Source organism: Balaenoptera physalus (genome assembly GCF_965194825.1).
Source record: "Balaenoptera physalus genome assembly, chromosome: 12".
Lineage (NCBI taxonomy): Eukaryota > Metazoa > Chordata > Mammalia > Artiodactyla > Balaenopteridae > Balaenoptera > Balaenoptera physalus.
The window spans coordinates 94,399,335-94,413,221 of NC_138897.1; the positions used below are offsets into that span (position 1 = coordinate 94,399,335).

The 13,887-nt window shown below is 45.9% G+C and overlaps 1 protein-coding gene across 1 annotated transcript in view; it reads right to left on the reverse strand.

Moving 5' to 3' along the window:
- TMEM132D (transmembrane protein 132D) overlaps positions 1-13,887 on the reverse strand; it is a 690,149-nt gene that overhangs the window by 498,688 nt on the left and 177,574 nt on the right. Inside the window, exon 2 of the mRNA XM_082418220.1 lies at positions 9,406-10,282. Within this exon, the coding sequence (XP_082274346.1) occupies positions 9,406-10,282 (877 nt within the window). The remainder of the gene's footprint in view (positions 1-9,405; positions 10,283-13,887) is intronic.

Below are 13,887 nucleotides of genomic sequence, written 5' to 3' on the forward strand. Positions count from 1 at the left end.
GAGGGCGAGTTCTCCGGACCTCAAAGGAAATGTGTTATGAGCTCTAGGGCGTCTGTCAAGTTATTCACCTCTTGTGTTTCTGAGTCCAGTTCTGGAAAACACAGGTGATAAAAGCACCTACTCCGTGGGGTTGTTCTGAGGATTAAATGTGTGAAAAATATTTTAAGCACTGAGAAGAGTGTCAGACACAAATAGATACTTAATAACTGCTGGCTATTATTATTACCATTATTATTATATTCAGCTATCTCCCCAAACTTCCTGGACCCAGCACATCATTCCTGTGTTCCCACGAGTAACCCAGAAGAGGTACAGAGAAATCACATCTGAAGGTGCTGGGGAAAGGATATGAAGACATTCCCTCAACAGCCTCTGTGGCCAGCCGACCAAAGACCACCTTGGAAATGGAATCTCCATGGATACCAAATGAATGAACAGATGACACTGAAGCCCAAAACCCATCCCCAACTCCTCCCCACCTGGCGTTGTATAATCCTCTACCATCTCCCCACTCCTTACCACCCCAGAACACAGAAATGTGCTTGGGGGCAGGGAGAGGCCGAAACACTCTGAAATGGCTGAGTGTTCTCACCCAACATGTATCTACTTTTGCTCACCCAGATTTGCAGACCCAAATTCACACCAGCCGTCAGAGCAATCAGCCGGGTACAGCCGTGATACACTAGTGAACCCAGCCCTTTCCCTCCAGTGGCTTTCAGTCTGGTTGAAAAGGAGACTGTCAGGTGGGTCTACCACGCGGGGGATGTGATAAGGTCCTTACACAGAGATGAGGGTCAGCTCAAGGTTACAGAGTATAAACAGCAATGACCAGGGCTTCCCTGGTGGCGCAGTGGTTGGGAGTCTGCCTGCCAATGCAGGGGACACGGGTTCGAGCCCTGGTCTGGGAGGATCCCACATACCGCGGAGCAACTGGGCCCGTGAGCCACAACTACTGAGCCTGCGCGTCTGGAGCCTGTGCTCCGCAACAAGAGAGGCCGCGACAGTGAGAGGCCCGCGCACCGCGATGAGGAGTGGCCCCCGCTTGCCGCAACTAGAGAAAGCCCTCGCACAGAGGCGAAGACCCAACACAGCCATTAATAAATAAATAAATAAATTTAAACCAAAAAAAACAGAAGAAGGAACTCAAAAAAAAAAAAAACATCAATGACCAGAAGCTGGCATAGCCAAAGAAGATCACAGAGAGCTTTGATTGCAAGACTTCGATCCCCAGAACCTCTTCAACTTAAAACTGCAAGTTGGGGGGCTTCCCTGGTGGCGCAGTGGTTGAGAGTCTGCCTGCCAATGCAGGGGACACGGGTTCGAGCCTTGGTCTGGGAAGATCCCACATGCCGCGGAGCAACTGGGCCCGTGAGCCACAACTACTGAGCCTGCGCGTCTGGAGCCTCTGCTCCTCAACAAGAGAGGCCGCGATAGTGAGAGGCCCGCGCACCGCGATGAAGAGTGGCCCCCACTCGCCGCAACTGGAGAAAGCCCTTACACAGAAACGAAGACCCAACACAGCCAAAAATTAAAAAAAAAACAAAAAAAACAAAACTGCAAGTTGGTACCCTTGGATCAACATCTTCCCTTTCCCCCCTCCCCCCAAGCCTCTGGCAACCATCCATCTCTTCTCTGTATCTGCGAGCTTTTGTGAGGCTCCACATATAAGCGATAGTATACAGAATCTGTCTTTCTCTGACTTATCTCACTGAACATAATGCCCTTGGGGTTCACCCATGTTGTTGCAGAAAAGATAGAAATCACTATCTCAGAGAGGTATCTGCTCCCCGCTGCTCACTGCAGTGTTATTCGTGATGGTCAAGACATGGAAACAACCTGAGTGTCCACAGTGGATGAATGGATAAAGAAAATGTGATGTATATCCACAATGGAATACTATCCAGCCATCAAAAAGAAGGAAATCCTTCCACGATCTTCTAGAACTCCCAGCCCTGCCAAGTTGGCCAAAGTCAAGTTCTCTTGCTCATGAGATAAGCCTCCCACTAGAACATGGGAAAGAGATTCAGTGAAACCTCCGGCAACTTGCCCAGCACCAATTTGGGAGCACAGCTGGTGCCACCGTTGGTACCTTCCTCCTTTCTTCTCTTCCCCCAAGAGGATCAGAGCCGTCAACATTGGTCAAAAAAAGTACCGCTAGAAAGGAACCATAGCTGTCAGGTGATGGAGGGATTCTTGAGTTGGAGGCCACTATGGATTAACATCTTGAAATGTGTGAAGCCCGTGAAGTTGTGTACAGAAAGGCTGTGTGTATTGTTACACAGTGGAGTTTGCTCATACATGCATTAAACAATGTGACTCAATTATACAGGGTGGGGGGCACAGGGGACTGAGAGAGAGAGAGAGAGAGAGAGACAGAGAGAGAAGGTGGTTTAAATAGTTAAATTACTAACTTGACCATTCTACTCAATAAGCATAGCCCGGGATAGCAAGTAGGATGACACGAACCCAATGGCTCCCAACTCCAGCTGCACGTCCAAATCTCCTGGACACCTTTTTCAAAAGACTAACACCAGACACAATATTGTAAACCAACTATACATCAATTAAAAGCAACAATAATAAAAGAGATAATGAAAAAGATTGAAGAACCATTTTTTTAAATCTGTTCGCAGTATAGCTTTAGATTTCCATTACCGTAAGGTATATGAACTGTAATAACAGACTGATAAATTACTTAAAGAAACCCATGTGCAGGCATTTAGTTTCATGGGTAATTTTGTTACTAAACAAAATACTAACACCAAGGCTTCACCCCAGACCGGTGCTGGGGCCAGGGGACCTTAGGAGCAATCACCACTGGAAGCAGTGGTCTCAGCTCATCTCAGCTCCTGGTCCCTCTTACAGCACAAGTACCCCTAATACAGCTGCACCTGACCCTTGTTATTTTGTATACATGACATGGCCTTGAAATAGACCAACTCTCTCACCTCAAGTCTAACAGAAGAACCTGCTCTCTGGCCCCTCCCTTAACAGAAGGTACATGGAGTTGACTCATGGAACCAGTGACAGCCATTCGATCCCCCAGTAGCTGACGGGTGTCCAGGGCGGGCCAGGTAGTGTATGAGAAAGGAGGAAAGGGCAGAGAGCAGACCGAAGTTTCTGCCCTCCTGCAGCACGCATTCAAGCGGAAGTAAAAACGTGTGGCAGGTAACAACTTAAGGGATTTTCCAGAAAAGTTGGACTCTACCCAGTGCTACCTTCATTCTAAACTGGGAACCTCCCTCTGCGTAAGAGCTGAGTTTTTTCCCGACAACCACAATCATAGTTTTTCACTTGCAGGGGCGATTTTATCCCCGAGGGGACATTAGGAAAGAGCTGGACCCACCTTGGGGTATCAGAATTTGGGGCTGTGTATACAGTGGGTTGAGGCCAGGGGTGCTGCTAAGCGTCCCACAATGTACAGACCGGACGGCCCCTCACAGCAAAATATCATCCGATCCAAACGTCAACAGCCAAAGGCTGAGAAATGTCTACTCCTTTGGATTATAACCCAAACCGTAAAGTAAATATCCAGATGCCCTTACTGAAATAAATGAATGATTGAATAAATAAATACATGAGGGACAATAAACAAATTTCACCTGCAGGATTCCAAACCAATTTACGTAAATATACCACCCAGAAGGAGGCAGAGTGGAATTCCATAATTGTGAGCTTGCAGATCATCACTTCCTTCTGGAAAATACAGTATAGGGAGTGCAGAAAAAAGCAACTTTACAGACCAAAAACCCGAGAAATACCACCCCAGCCAGCGACCAAATTTCACAGCAACAGTGATTAAGTCAGGGTGGGAGTACGTGTTCTTGATACAATGCAATGAAAATGGCATTTTTTGTTTGTTTGTTGGTTCTTGAAAATCCCAATTGGCTTTTATTTCAAGATGATGGGGGAATAAAAAAGAGCACAGAGATACACCTGATGTCTTTGTGCCTTTCTTTACCTGTGCTGTCCCCTTTGCCTGAAATCCCTTTTTTTTTTGGCCCATAAAACCACTACGTAATCAACAAGGACCTACTGTACAGCACAGGGAACTCCACTCAATATTCTGCAACAACGCATATGGGAAAAGAATCCAAGAAAGAACAGACACATGCATATGCACAACTGAACCACCCCACTGCACACTCGAAACCAACACAACACCGCAAGCCAACTACACTCCAATCAATACAAAACAAAAATCAAATTCAAAAAAAAAAAAAAAAACCAAAAAAAACCCCACTACATACTCTCCACTCCCCCAGGGCCAGGTCTCACTCTATCATGCTCCTGTGCCTCAAATAGGACTCATCTCTCCTTTTTACTCATCTGTATATTTCCTGACAGCCTCAATAAATGCTTCTTCAGCAGGAAGGTGAAAGAGGAGAAAGGGGATGATTCTAAACTCCTGTGGTTTGCAGATGAATACAAAAATAACACTTTATCTCTGTGCTGTTTTACCCCCAAACCCATTACTTCGGTCTAATCACGAGGAAAACATCAGATAATCCCAACAGAGGGAAATTTCTTCAAAAAGTCTGAACCGGAAGTCTCAAAGCTCTCAAGATCAACAGAAACAAAGCAAGTCTGAGAAACAGTCACAGTCAAGAGTAGTTAAAGACATGATGACTAAATGTACATGATATCCTGGGTGGGAGCCTGGAACAAAAAAGGGGCCATCGGGCAAAGACTAAGGGAATGTGAATGAGTGTGGACTTCAGTGAATAATAATACTGGTGCACTGATTGTGACAAATGAATCATGCTAACGAAAGATGTTAATTACAGGGGGAAACTAGCCATCAGGCACTTGGCATTGTCCTGTACTGATTTCACAACTTTTTTTGTAAATCTAAACATATTGTCAAACAGGAGGTTTATTGAAAAAAGACGGAATGTCCTCCTTTCTCTGTCTGGTTCTCAACTCCACTCCGCTCCAGAAACAACTCCCTTAATTCCCACCTTAATTAATTCCAACTCCCTTAATGACAAATGGAGATGCAGTGCCAGGCACAGATGTCACGGACCTGTGCAGGGTCTCGAGATACCCAACTTCATCCTCTTCTTTTTTTTTAATTTTTTTTTAATTATTTATTTATTTATTTATTTATGGCTGTGTTGGGTCTTTGTTTCTGTGCGAGGGCTTTCTCTAGTTGCGGCGAGCGGGGGCCACTCTTCATCGTGGTGCGCGGACCTCTCACTATCGTGGCCTCTCTTGTTGCAGAGCACAGGCTCCAGACGCGCAGGCTCAGTAGTTGTGGCACACGGGCCTAGTTGCTCCGCGGCATGTGGGATCTTCCCAGACCAGGGCTCGAACCCGTGTCCCCTGCATTGGCAGGCAGATTCTCAACCACTGCGCCACCAGGGAAGCCCATCCTCTTCTTAAAAGCACCCAGTTTTCTCGGAGGGAAATACTGCCTCCCCGGGATATGCTCTTAGTGAAAAATGATTCCAGGAGCCCACCTCTCATTCTGGAAGCCACACCAGCTCCCTCTCCTACCCTGGGCACAGACAGCAAGTAGGTATGTCAGCCACTGGGAGCTTCCCAAGAGTCTTTGCACCTTTGGCTATAGTAAGAACAGAAGGAACTTTTGAAGGAATTCGTTGTGCTGGGCCGGGGAGGGGTGCTGGGCAAGAAGGCTGTTGCATCTACACCAAGGGTATCGTCCCCCTCCCACCCTGTGCATTGCCAAGGCTAGTGCCCCCGTGCCTTATTAATTCTTGAGACCCAAAATACACATCCAACTAATCTTTCATGTATTTATTTTCTTAAATTAGCAGGCTGGGATTTATGGCCTGCAGCTAAGAATATTATTGGCTACACCAGGGCATAGTTTACCTGAAATAGAATAAGGAGAGATCTTTTCCTGGTCCAAGGCAGGTTCCAAAGCTACGTCATTCAAGTGAATCAAGTTCAGGGCCAAACCACCTCAAACCACCACATATTATTTCTAACAATTGAGATTCCCAAACCACCAAAGAATATCTTTTGAGGCTTATCAACCCCAGGCCCACTTTGTCCCCTTGTCAAATATTCTTACTTTATTCTTTTTCTCTTTTGTTTACAACTCTTATCTTTGCAAGAATATCTACTTGGTAATAATGCCTTACTCGAAGATGGCCTTAGATCTGACCACAGTCTGGGCACAAGATTCTTAACAAACTCTTGAGTATTTAGCATGTAAAACTGTAAAGACTTCAGCAAAGTATATGTATTGGTTAATAATTAACAATATGTCCATTCATTCATTCATTTAACCAATCTAAGCATATCTCTGACTTTGAGAAAAGCACCCAGGCATCTGAGTGCCATGCCTCTGTTCTGGACCTTTCCACCTGCATTTCCTGGAGTATCAGGGAACCAAGCTAATGCTATGCAGATATTTGGCTCCAGGCTCACATTCAGATCTGACAACCAGACTCCTTTGAAATTGACTTCCTGTGGGAAGAAGCAACCAAAAAATAGGTGGGAAAGATGAGCAAGAAAGAGCTTTCGAGGCCTTTGATTCTCCAGACACATAATCAGGTGATGAGAGACCTAGGATGCTTCTGACAGCAGCTCTCTGTCGGGGAAGGAAAGGAGATGGGGTGGTGAGAACACGCAAGAAAGGGTCCAAGTGCTCTGGGATGCTTCTGTTGTCCACTGGAAGGAAAACATTTTCTGAAATTAAAAGGGATCCTTAGACGTCTAAAGAACAAAAGCGTTTTGCTTTTCTTCCTTTGTGGAGGTCTGCTTTGGAAGACTCGAGCTCCAGGAGAGAACAGAACTTCTAAGATGACAAAGAGTCCCATCCCGGTTTTCCTCTGTGCACTGGTTAATGCACACGCGTGCACACTCCCAGCTATTTCTGTAAATTGCCCTTACGGATAATTTGCACGACAAATCTTGTTTCCCAGGATGGAAGCCGAGCCCCTGAGTGTAGCCACAGAGTCACCCAGAGATCACAGGCGCAGAAGTGACAGGAAGGTGGCAGTAGTTGGTCAAACACTGCCTGCAGCAGGAGTCCTGTTGGAGGCAGGTACTTTGGTCCCCCCCTCCACCCTGGCCATCCTTAAGTGGTGAGGGAAGTCCTGCTGACAGCGGATCTATGAAACATTAGCCCCGCTCTGGACCTCGTTAGCACTGTCACCGCTGAGTCTAGAAACACGTCACCATTGCTGAGGAAAGCACCCAAGGATACTGGGCTGATTCCTTCAGGGTTATTTACAGCAGATGGCCAGACAGAGCAGGCCCGTGCTAATTCTAAATATTTGGAAGCTATGCTGAACGAGTGTCAAATTGGCTTCATTAAAAAAGATACACAGTTTCATTATTTTCTAATTAGGAGAATTCCGACTAAAGGCTAAAGACATTACCAGATCCAGGTTTCCCATCAGCTGTTTTCATAAACAGATAAGACTCATTCCTAATTAGAGCATGTTAAGTATTCAACAGGCACATTATTAATGCCAGCCTTTAACAAGACGGAAAGTGTGCCACTTTACCAACTTAAACACATGTTCATGAAATATTTACTGATTTACTATTGTCTTAACTGGAAAACTGATATTTTAAAAACACCTTTCTAATTGATGGCCTCTGAACACATACACTTTGGCTCTACATCCAAAATTTTCCAATCTTTTGACTTGTAAGTGGAGCCACCCAATCTAGATGCTTCAAAGGTGCTTCTTTCTGAATCTGCAAAGACTTGGATCCTTTTAGTTTATGTAGCCCAGGAGCAAATTTCTCCTGGCCGTGTCGCAGCTTGCAGATGACAAGGCAGCCCTCAGGACTCAGAGGAACACCTTAGTGGGCAGTGGATTGTGGTTGGATGCACAGCTTTTTGTGAAATTTAATTCTACATATACAACCGATTCCCAAAAAAACCGATGTGGATATCATCTCCTGGAGAGTTAAAACTGTAAGAGAGTCTGGTTCGTAAACCTGGGTCCAGGAGATCAACCATCAGTAGTTGGCAAACAGAAAAAATGTCGGAATATATGAAATCGTGTGATTTCCCCTTATTCAAAACCTTGAGTTTCCATCAGCAAAATATTTCTCTATATAAACAGCCATCTCCACGAAGAATATTGTATAAGAGCACTGAGCCTGGGAAAACCAAGCACAGAGCTAGCACACCAGCCAGAGGGCCCATGACCAGCTCAATCTAGGTCTGATTTCTGAAGAACAGAAGGGAGAGATCATGGGGGCTCAGACCCACAGATGTGTTTATGTGCCCTAAATCTCTGTGCTGAATCCCCAGATGCACCTCCAACCCCAGCCAAAGGTTTTACCTTCCAACCATCAGCCAAGTTCAGTCATGAGGTTAATGCTGTCTATTGGTTTCTGGTTCTTCAGTTGAGATTAAAAGGTAATTCCCAGCACTAGGTCACAATCAACAAAACTGAAATGTGCAAAGTATAAGCAAAAGAATGACTCCTTTCTTAAACTCACCCACCGCTTAACAAACACAGAAAGAAAGAAGTTTAAAAAAAGAAGAAAGAAAGAACGGGAGAGGTAAAAAAGGGCTGATCATTACTGGATGAACTTTAAAAACCAACATATAAATGTGTGCCATGTCCACGAACACTCCTATGTTCAGAGGTCATAAACAAATCTGATTAGATGGCACTTCAGATCAAGTTTCTGGCATATGCAGCAATGTCAGGACATATTTAGTGACCTCACAACACTGATACCAAATAGCTGTTACAATCAGACTCATCTGTGTTTAAAACAAACGAACCAAAAAACTGTTATGAAAATCCAGTCAAGCCAAGGCAAGTAGCTTTCCTCCCATACTACATTCCAAAGAGAAAACGCACTCAATTCTTCTTCCCAAAGCTCACAGTACTCATGTTAAATGCCTCGTCTTTGGTATATTCTTATACAAGACACTCGACGAATTCTAGCGGATAGCCTTCACACTTTTTGCTCTTTTATATTTTGGGCACTAAGCTCTATTTCCAGAGAGAAACAAAATGATAACTTTGAGGTTGGTACCATAGAGCGCACTTAGAACTCACACGTTCGGAAGAGATTTTGAGTTGGCACAGCTGCATCCCCTATTCTTGCCGACAACTGTTGCCATCCCATTTGCAGGCTCATTTCAACTGTGAGCCATTTATCCTAAAACCTGCTGAGAACCGCCTGAGCAGGGCAAGGGCAGAACCTCAGCCTCCCGGGCTTTTCTGGGATGGCCCGGAAAACCTATGAATAAGAAGGTCTTCGCCGCCCCGCTGCCAACCCGGAGAGATCCAGCTGGTCTCTCGATCTGACAGTGAACACGGAGTCTGTAAAAACTGCAAGGACGCTTCTACCCCAGACAGCGCTAACACAGCTCTCCGGATCAAACAGACGGGGTTCCCAGAAGCACCCTCTGACCTTGGAGATGCTACAGGGAGATACTCCCAATGAACTCACCTCAGTGTGAAGCGGTCCTCGGTGGAGTTTTTGGAGATGGAGACGGGAAACGTCAGCACATCTCCCTGCCTGACCGTCTTGGGCACGTACTGCACGGCCACGTGGTTGTCCAAACGCAGCTCTCTCAGGGACGGCCGGCTCGGGGTCTGGTAAAGAAAAACGCTCCCGATCCTCTGCAAGGGAGGCCCCGACTCATCGAGGTCGCTGCGGCCCGTCCGCATCCCTCCGGCTCTCCTGGCACAGTCTCCGCGCTCGTCCCCGGGCTGCAGGGCGTAGTAGAGCTCCACGGGGCTGCCCTCGGGGGGCCCGGGCGACTTCTTCCTCCCGGCCACCACCGTTGGGGGGCCGAACCAGCCGGCCGGGAGCTCCAGCTGCGCCACGCACAGCCCCAGGGCGCCCTGCAGCCGGCAGCTGCCCCTCACCTCCCGGGTCTCCCGGAAGGCGAACACGCGCAGGCAGGGCAGCCTCTGCGCGGGGCCGGGGTCGTCCCAGTCCCTGCCCACCACGTGGAACAGCACCTGCACGCGGGGCCGGCTCAGGGAGACCTTGTCCCGCAGGATGTGCGCTTTCAGCTTCCAATTCAGGGAAAACGTGCTGGTGAATCCAAACGGGCTGGAGGGCAGCATCAAGTCCTGGGGTACCACCTGCTCGATGGCAAAAGGCCCGTAGCTGGCATTCAGGACGGGGAACCTCTTGGATTTGTAAATCAGAAAGGACTCCACGCGCGACTGCAGACTGGAGTTTCTCATGATGTCCTGGTTGGCTTCCTTCAGGAAGAAGGACACGTCCGCATGGTGGATGTGGTAGGTCACTGGGAGGTAGGTGGGCAGCGAGGAGAACCTCTGGATGCTCTCCAGGACGCCCCGGCTCGCCACCACTGTCGGAAGGAATCGGGGTTCAGGGGTTAGAAACTCCAGGGCAAGGGTACCAATATTTCACACCTCTTCGCACCTCCCCCCCTTTATAAGGACTGCCTTGTCTTTGCACTAACTACGCAATTCTTTATCCAAAAGGTCTTACTTAAATCAACTCATCTTATAGGAAATATATTTCTTTAAAAAAATTGATGCCACTGGAGTAGACAACAGGCATCACTGGCCATGCATAGAAGCTAAGTGTGCACGTAAGTAAATTTCATATCACGCCTTTAATTTTCAGCTAGCGGTCTTGGTGCCTTTAGGAGGCGATGGGTTATGCCTAAGACTTGTTCTCTTTTCGTTAAAGGGAGAGATCCTCATGAGAAAGGTCTTAAGAATGTGCTGGCATCCAACAGAGAAGGGCATTCCCGTTAACTCAACCAGATGGACCAAGATTGGAAACGAGAATGACTTTCTCAGCATGTGGTCTGAGGCTGTGTCCATATCCTACCCAATACTATTTTATGTTCCACCAGATACACACGCTGCAGGTAAGGACACACTGACCATCGGGAAATGATAAAGGACGTTAAGGTGGGCAATCACATATCACTTGGACATCACACACTTTCCTGGGGGTTAAGCTGAGAGATGGAGAGAAAAGACCTCGGAAGGATAATGCTAGGAGGAAACCTCCAGAAACAGATGAGATGGGCTGACCACGTCATGTCGGGTCCATGTGTCCCTAGAACCCAAGAACCAAGGGAAGCCCATCACTCATCCTTCGTGAAAGCTATGTTGACCCCAATGCACAGAAAGCATTCTTTTTTTTCTTCCCCCCCTTACTAAGCATATCCCTCCCTCAGGGGGAACATTCCAAAATGTTATTTTTACATTGTGCCTTATATTCTGGAAGAAAAACACAGACACAGAAATTACATAATTCAAGAACCAACTTAACAGGCTTTAGAAATGGAAATTATTGGCTCTGGGATCACTGACTTTCTAGGCAAAGCTCCACAAGTTATCTGAAGCCCTTCTCATTAGTCACCCTGTAATTATCACTGGTTCTTTTGCAGTAGAAGCAACTCAAGCCCTGACATTCATCGGGCCAAACTGTTTCAGAGGCTCACGTGAGCACACTTTCCGATGCACGACGCCTACATGAGCCTGGACCCCTCTTGGCTGTTGTCTGTGAACAGAGGAGAAAGCAAAGGACTCAGAGAAAGGGGTCTTGACTGTGGCTTTGCTGCACAGATCTCGAGAGAGAACAGGCAGGTCACTGAGCCTCTCCGCCTCTCCTGGACTGGTCTGAAGTAGGAGGGCACCAACCAAAGTATGGCGGCCCCCATCCAGTTCTAACAGGGCAGGGCACTCAGCTGCGGTCCATCCTGCTTCTGGATAAGAAGCCAGCTTGACATACACTCATCCTGAGTTGATGGACAGCCCCGAGGGAAGGGCTCCCTCAATTCCACTGCACCACCCAACTCAGGCCAGGCTGAGCGCGCCCCAGTTCAGCAACCAAGGTGTCTATGGCCCCGAGCCATTTGAAACTTCCAGTATCTGAGCAGTTTCGATTCACCCAAGCGGCGATTTCATATGATTCAACCTAATACCTCAGAATTTCTTTTTCAAACATCAGAATATCATAGACCTCACAAGAGACCTCATTCCTTTATCAGGACTACATTTTTCTTAACGTTCTGGAAATCCCTCAGGATTTATATTTTCAATAAACGTGTATTGTCACATGTGAGTTTTTCGTGAAAGTGAAGCACAGGCAGTGAGTTTCGTGCTCATGTTCAGGGTTGAAGCTTTCTCCTTCATCCCATCTCTGGGTACCACCTCCCCTCCCCCACTTTGCTGGCTACACTGTTGTGACTGCTCAGGCTGTGTCATAAATGTCACTTCTCTGGAATGCCTCCTCTAACTGCATGATTCGGTGTTTATATGCACCATCGATGTCCCTGTAGATCTCATACTTCCCTATCATAGGACTTCATGCTGTTCTGTAATTCCCTTCATGCCCCAGTGGGATATTTATATGCAAGTGAGCTGAGATGACATATGAGCCTTTTCTCTGCTTTATTCATACTCCTTAGAAGAGCACCTGACAAATACTAGCTTCTCAGTAAATATTTGAGAAATGAATGAATCAACAAATGAATTATGCTTCCAATATTACAAAAAGCAGATTATATTTTCACAGCAGGATTTTATATGCTGTCTCCTCCGTTGCCATCACTCTATAATTAGAATCCTCCATCCTTTTATCCCATGAAGAGGTCCACGTAATCTTGGTGATAAAAGACCTACATCCATCACACAGTGCCCCCTGATCCTTTTTTTTCTTTTTTAATGTCACTGGAGTAGAGTTGACTTACAGTGTTGGGTTAGGTTCAGGTGTACTGCAAAGTCATTCAGTTATACATATACATGTATCCATCCTTTTTCAGATTCTTTTCCCATTTAGGTTATCACAGAATACTGAGTAGAATTCCCTGTGCTACACAGTAGGTCCTTGTTGGTTATCTGTCTTATATATAGTAGTGTGTAGATGTGCATTCCAAGCTCCCAATTTATCCCCCTCCCCACACCACGTTTCCCCTTTGGTAACTGTAAGTTTGTTTTCGAGATCTGTAAATCTGTTTCGGTTTTGTATATATGTTTTAAAAAATGATACAAATGAACTTATTTACAAAACAGAAACAGACTCACAGACACCCTGATTCTTATAAATGCATCTTGGCACCACTCAGGTTGTCATCACACCAGCCTGTAGACACTGCTGAAGCCAAATAGCCAGGTTATAGATAGTTAAACATTAATACCAAACACCGAGGCTCCGTGAACTTTCCTGTTGAACATCTGACCCCTATTTGAGTACACCAAACTTAACTGTGCAACTAATTACATATTCCAAGGGCAATGGCTGTGGGTCCTTTGACTTTATTTGGGAAAGCAACCAGGGGAACACCATGGGCATCATTCAAAGGGAAGTCATTTCTAAGCTTCATTCCATGAAGAGCCTATTTGTCTTTTCGCCTGGTATCTGACCTACATGTTTATTGCTTTAAAATGCTCCAGGTTGACCTAAAGCTAGTGTTATTTCCTTTTTCTGTCTTTTTTTTTTTAAACAAAATTCAAAAAATAATGTTCCACCATGCACAGAATAGATTAAGAAGTAAAACTCATTATCCTCAAATCCCCACGGGGGTGGCTATTATAACCTACGAACATCAATTCCACATAAAAAAAAGAGCAAGGTATCAAATAACAAAGAAGTTGCACGTGGTAAATCTCACTTAATAACCCATTAAGAAAAAAAATTACATTTGATTTTGGTGCTGTGACTTTATATGCTTATTTGAAAGAAAGTGACATGTTCCCATCGTTAAGCAACGCAGTGACCTCATAGAGATTTTCTATTAACTTACCATTTTGAAAAAATAATTTCCCCTAAATAAGACTTTTACGAAATCTGAGAAAGACGGTGATTTGAGCACAGACCTTTAAAATTTCCCGAGTGGACTCAAAAGCAGTTAACTAAGGGAATATGGTAATAAGTAAAAATCTGCGTCTGTGTTGAATATTCAGTGCAAACTGCACGCCATGGCCTGGGAGA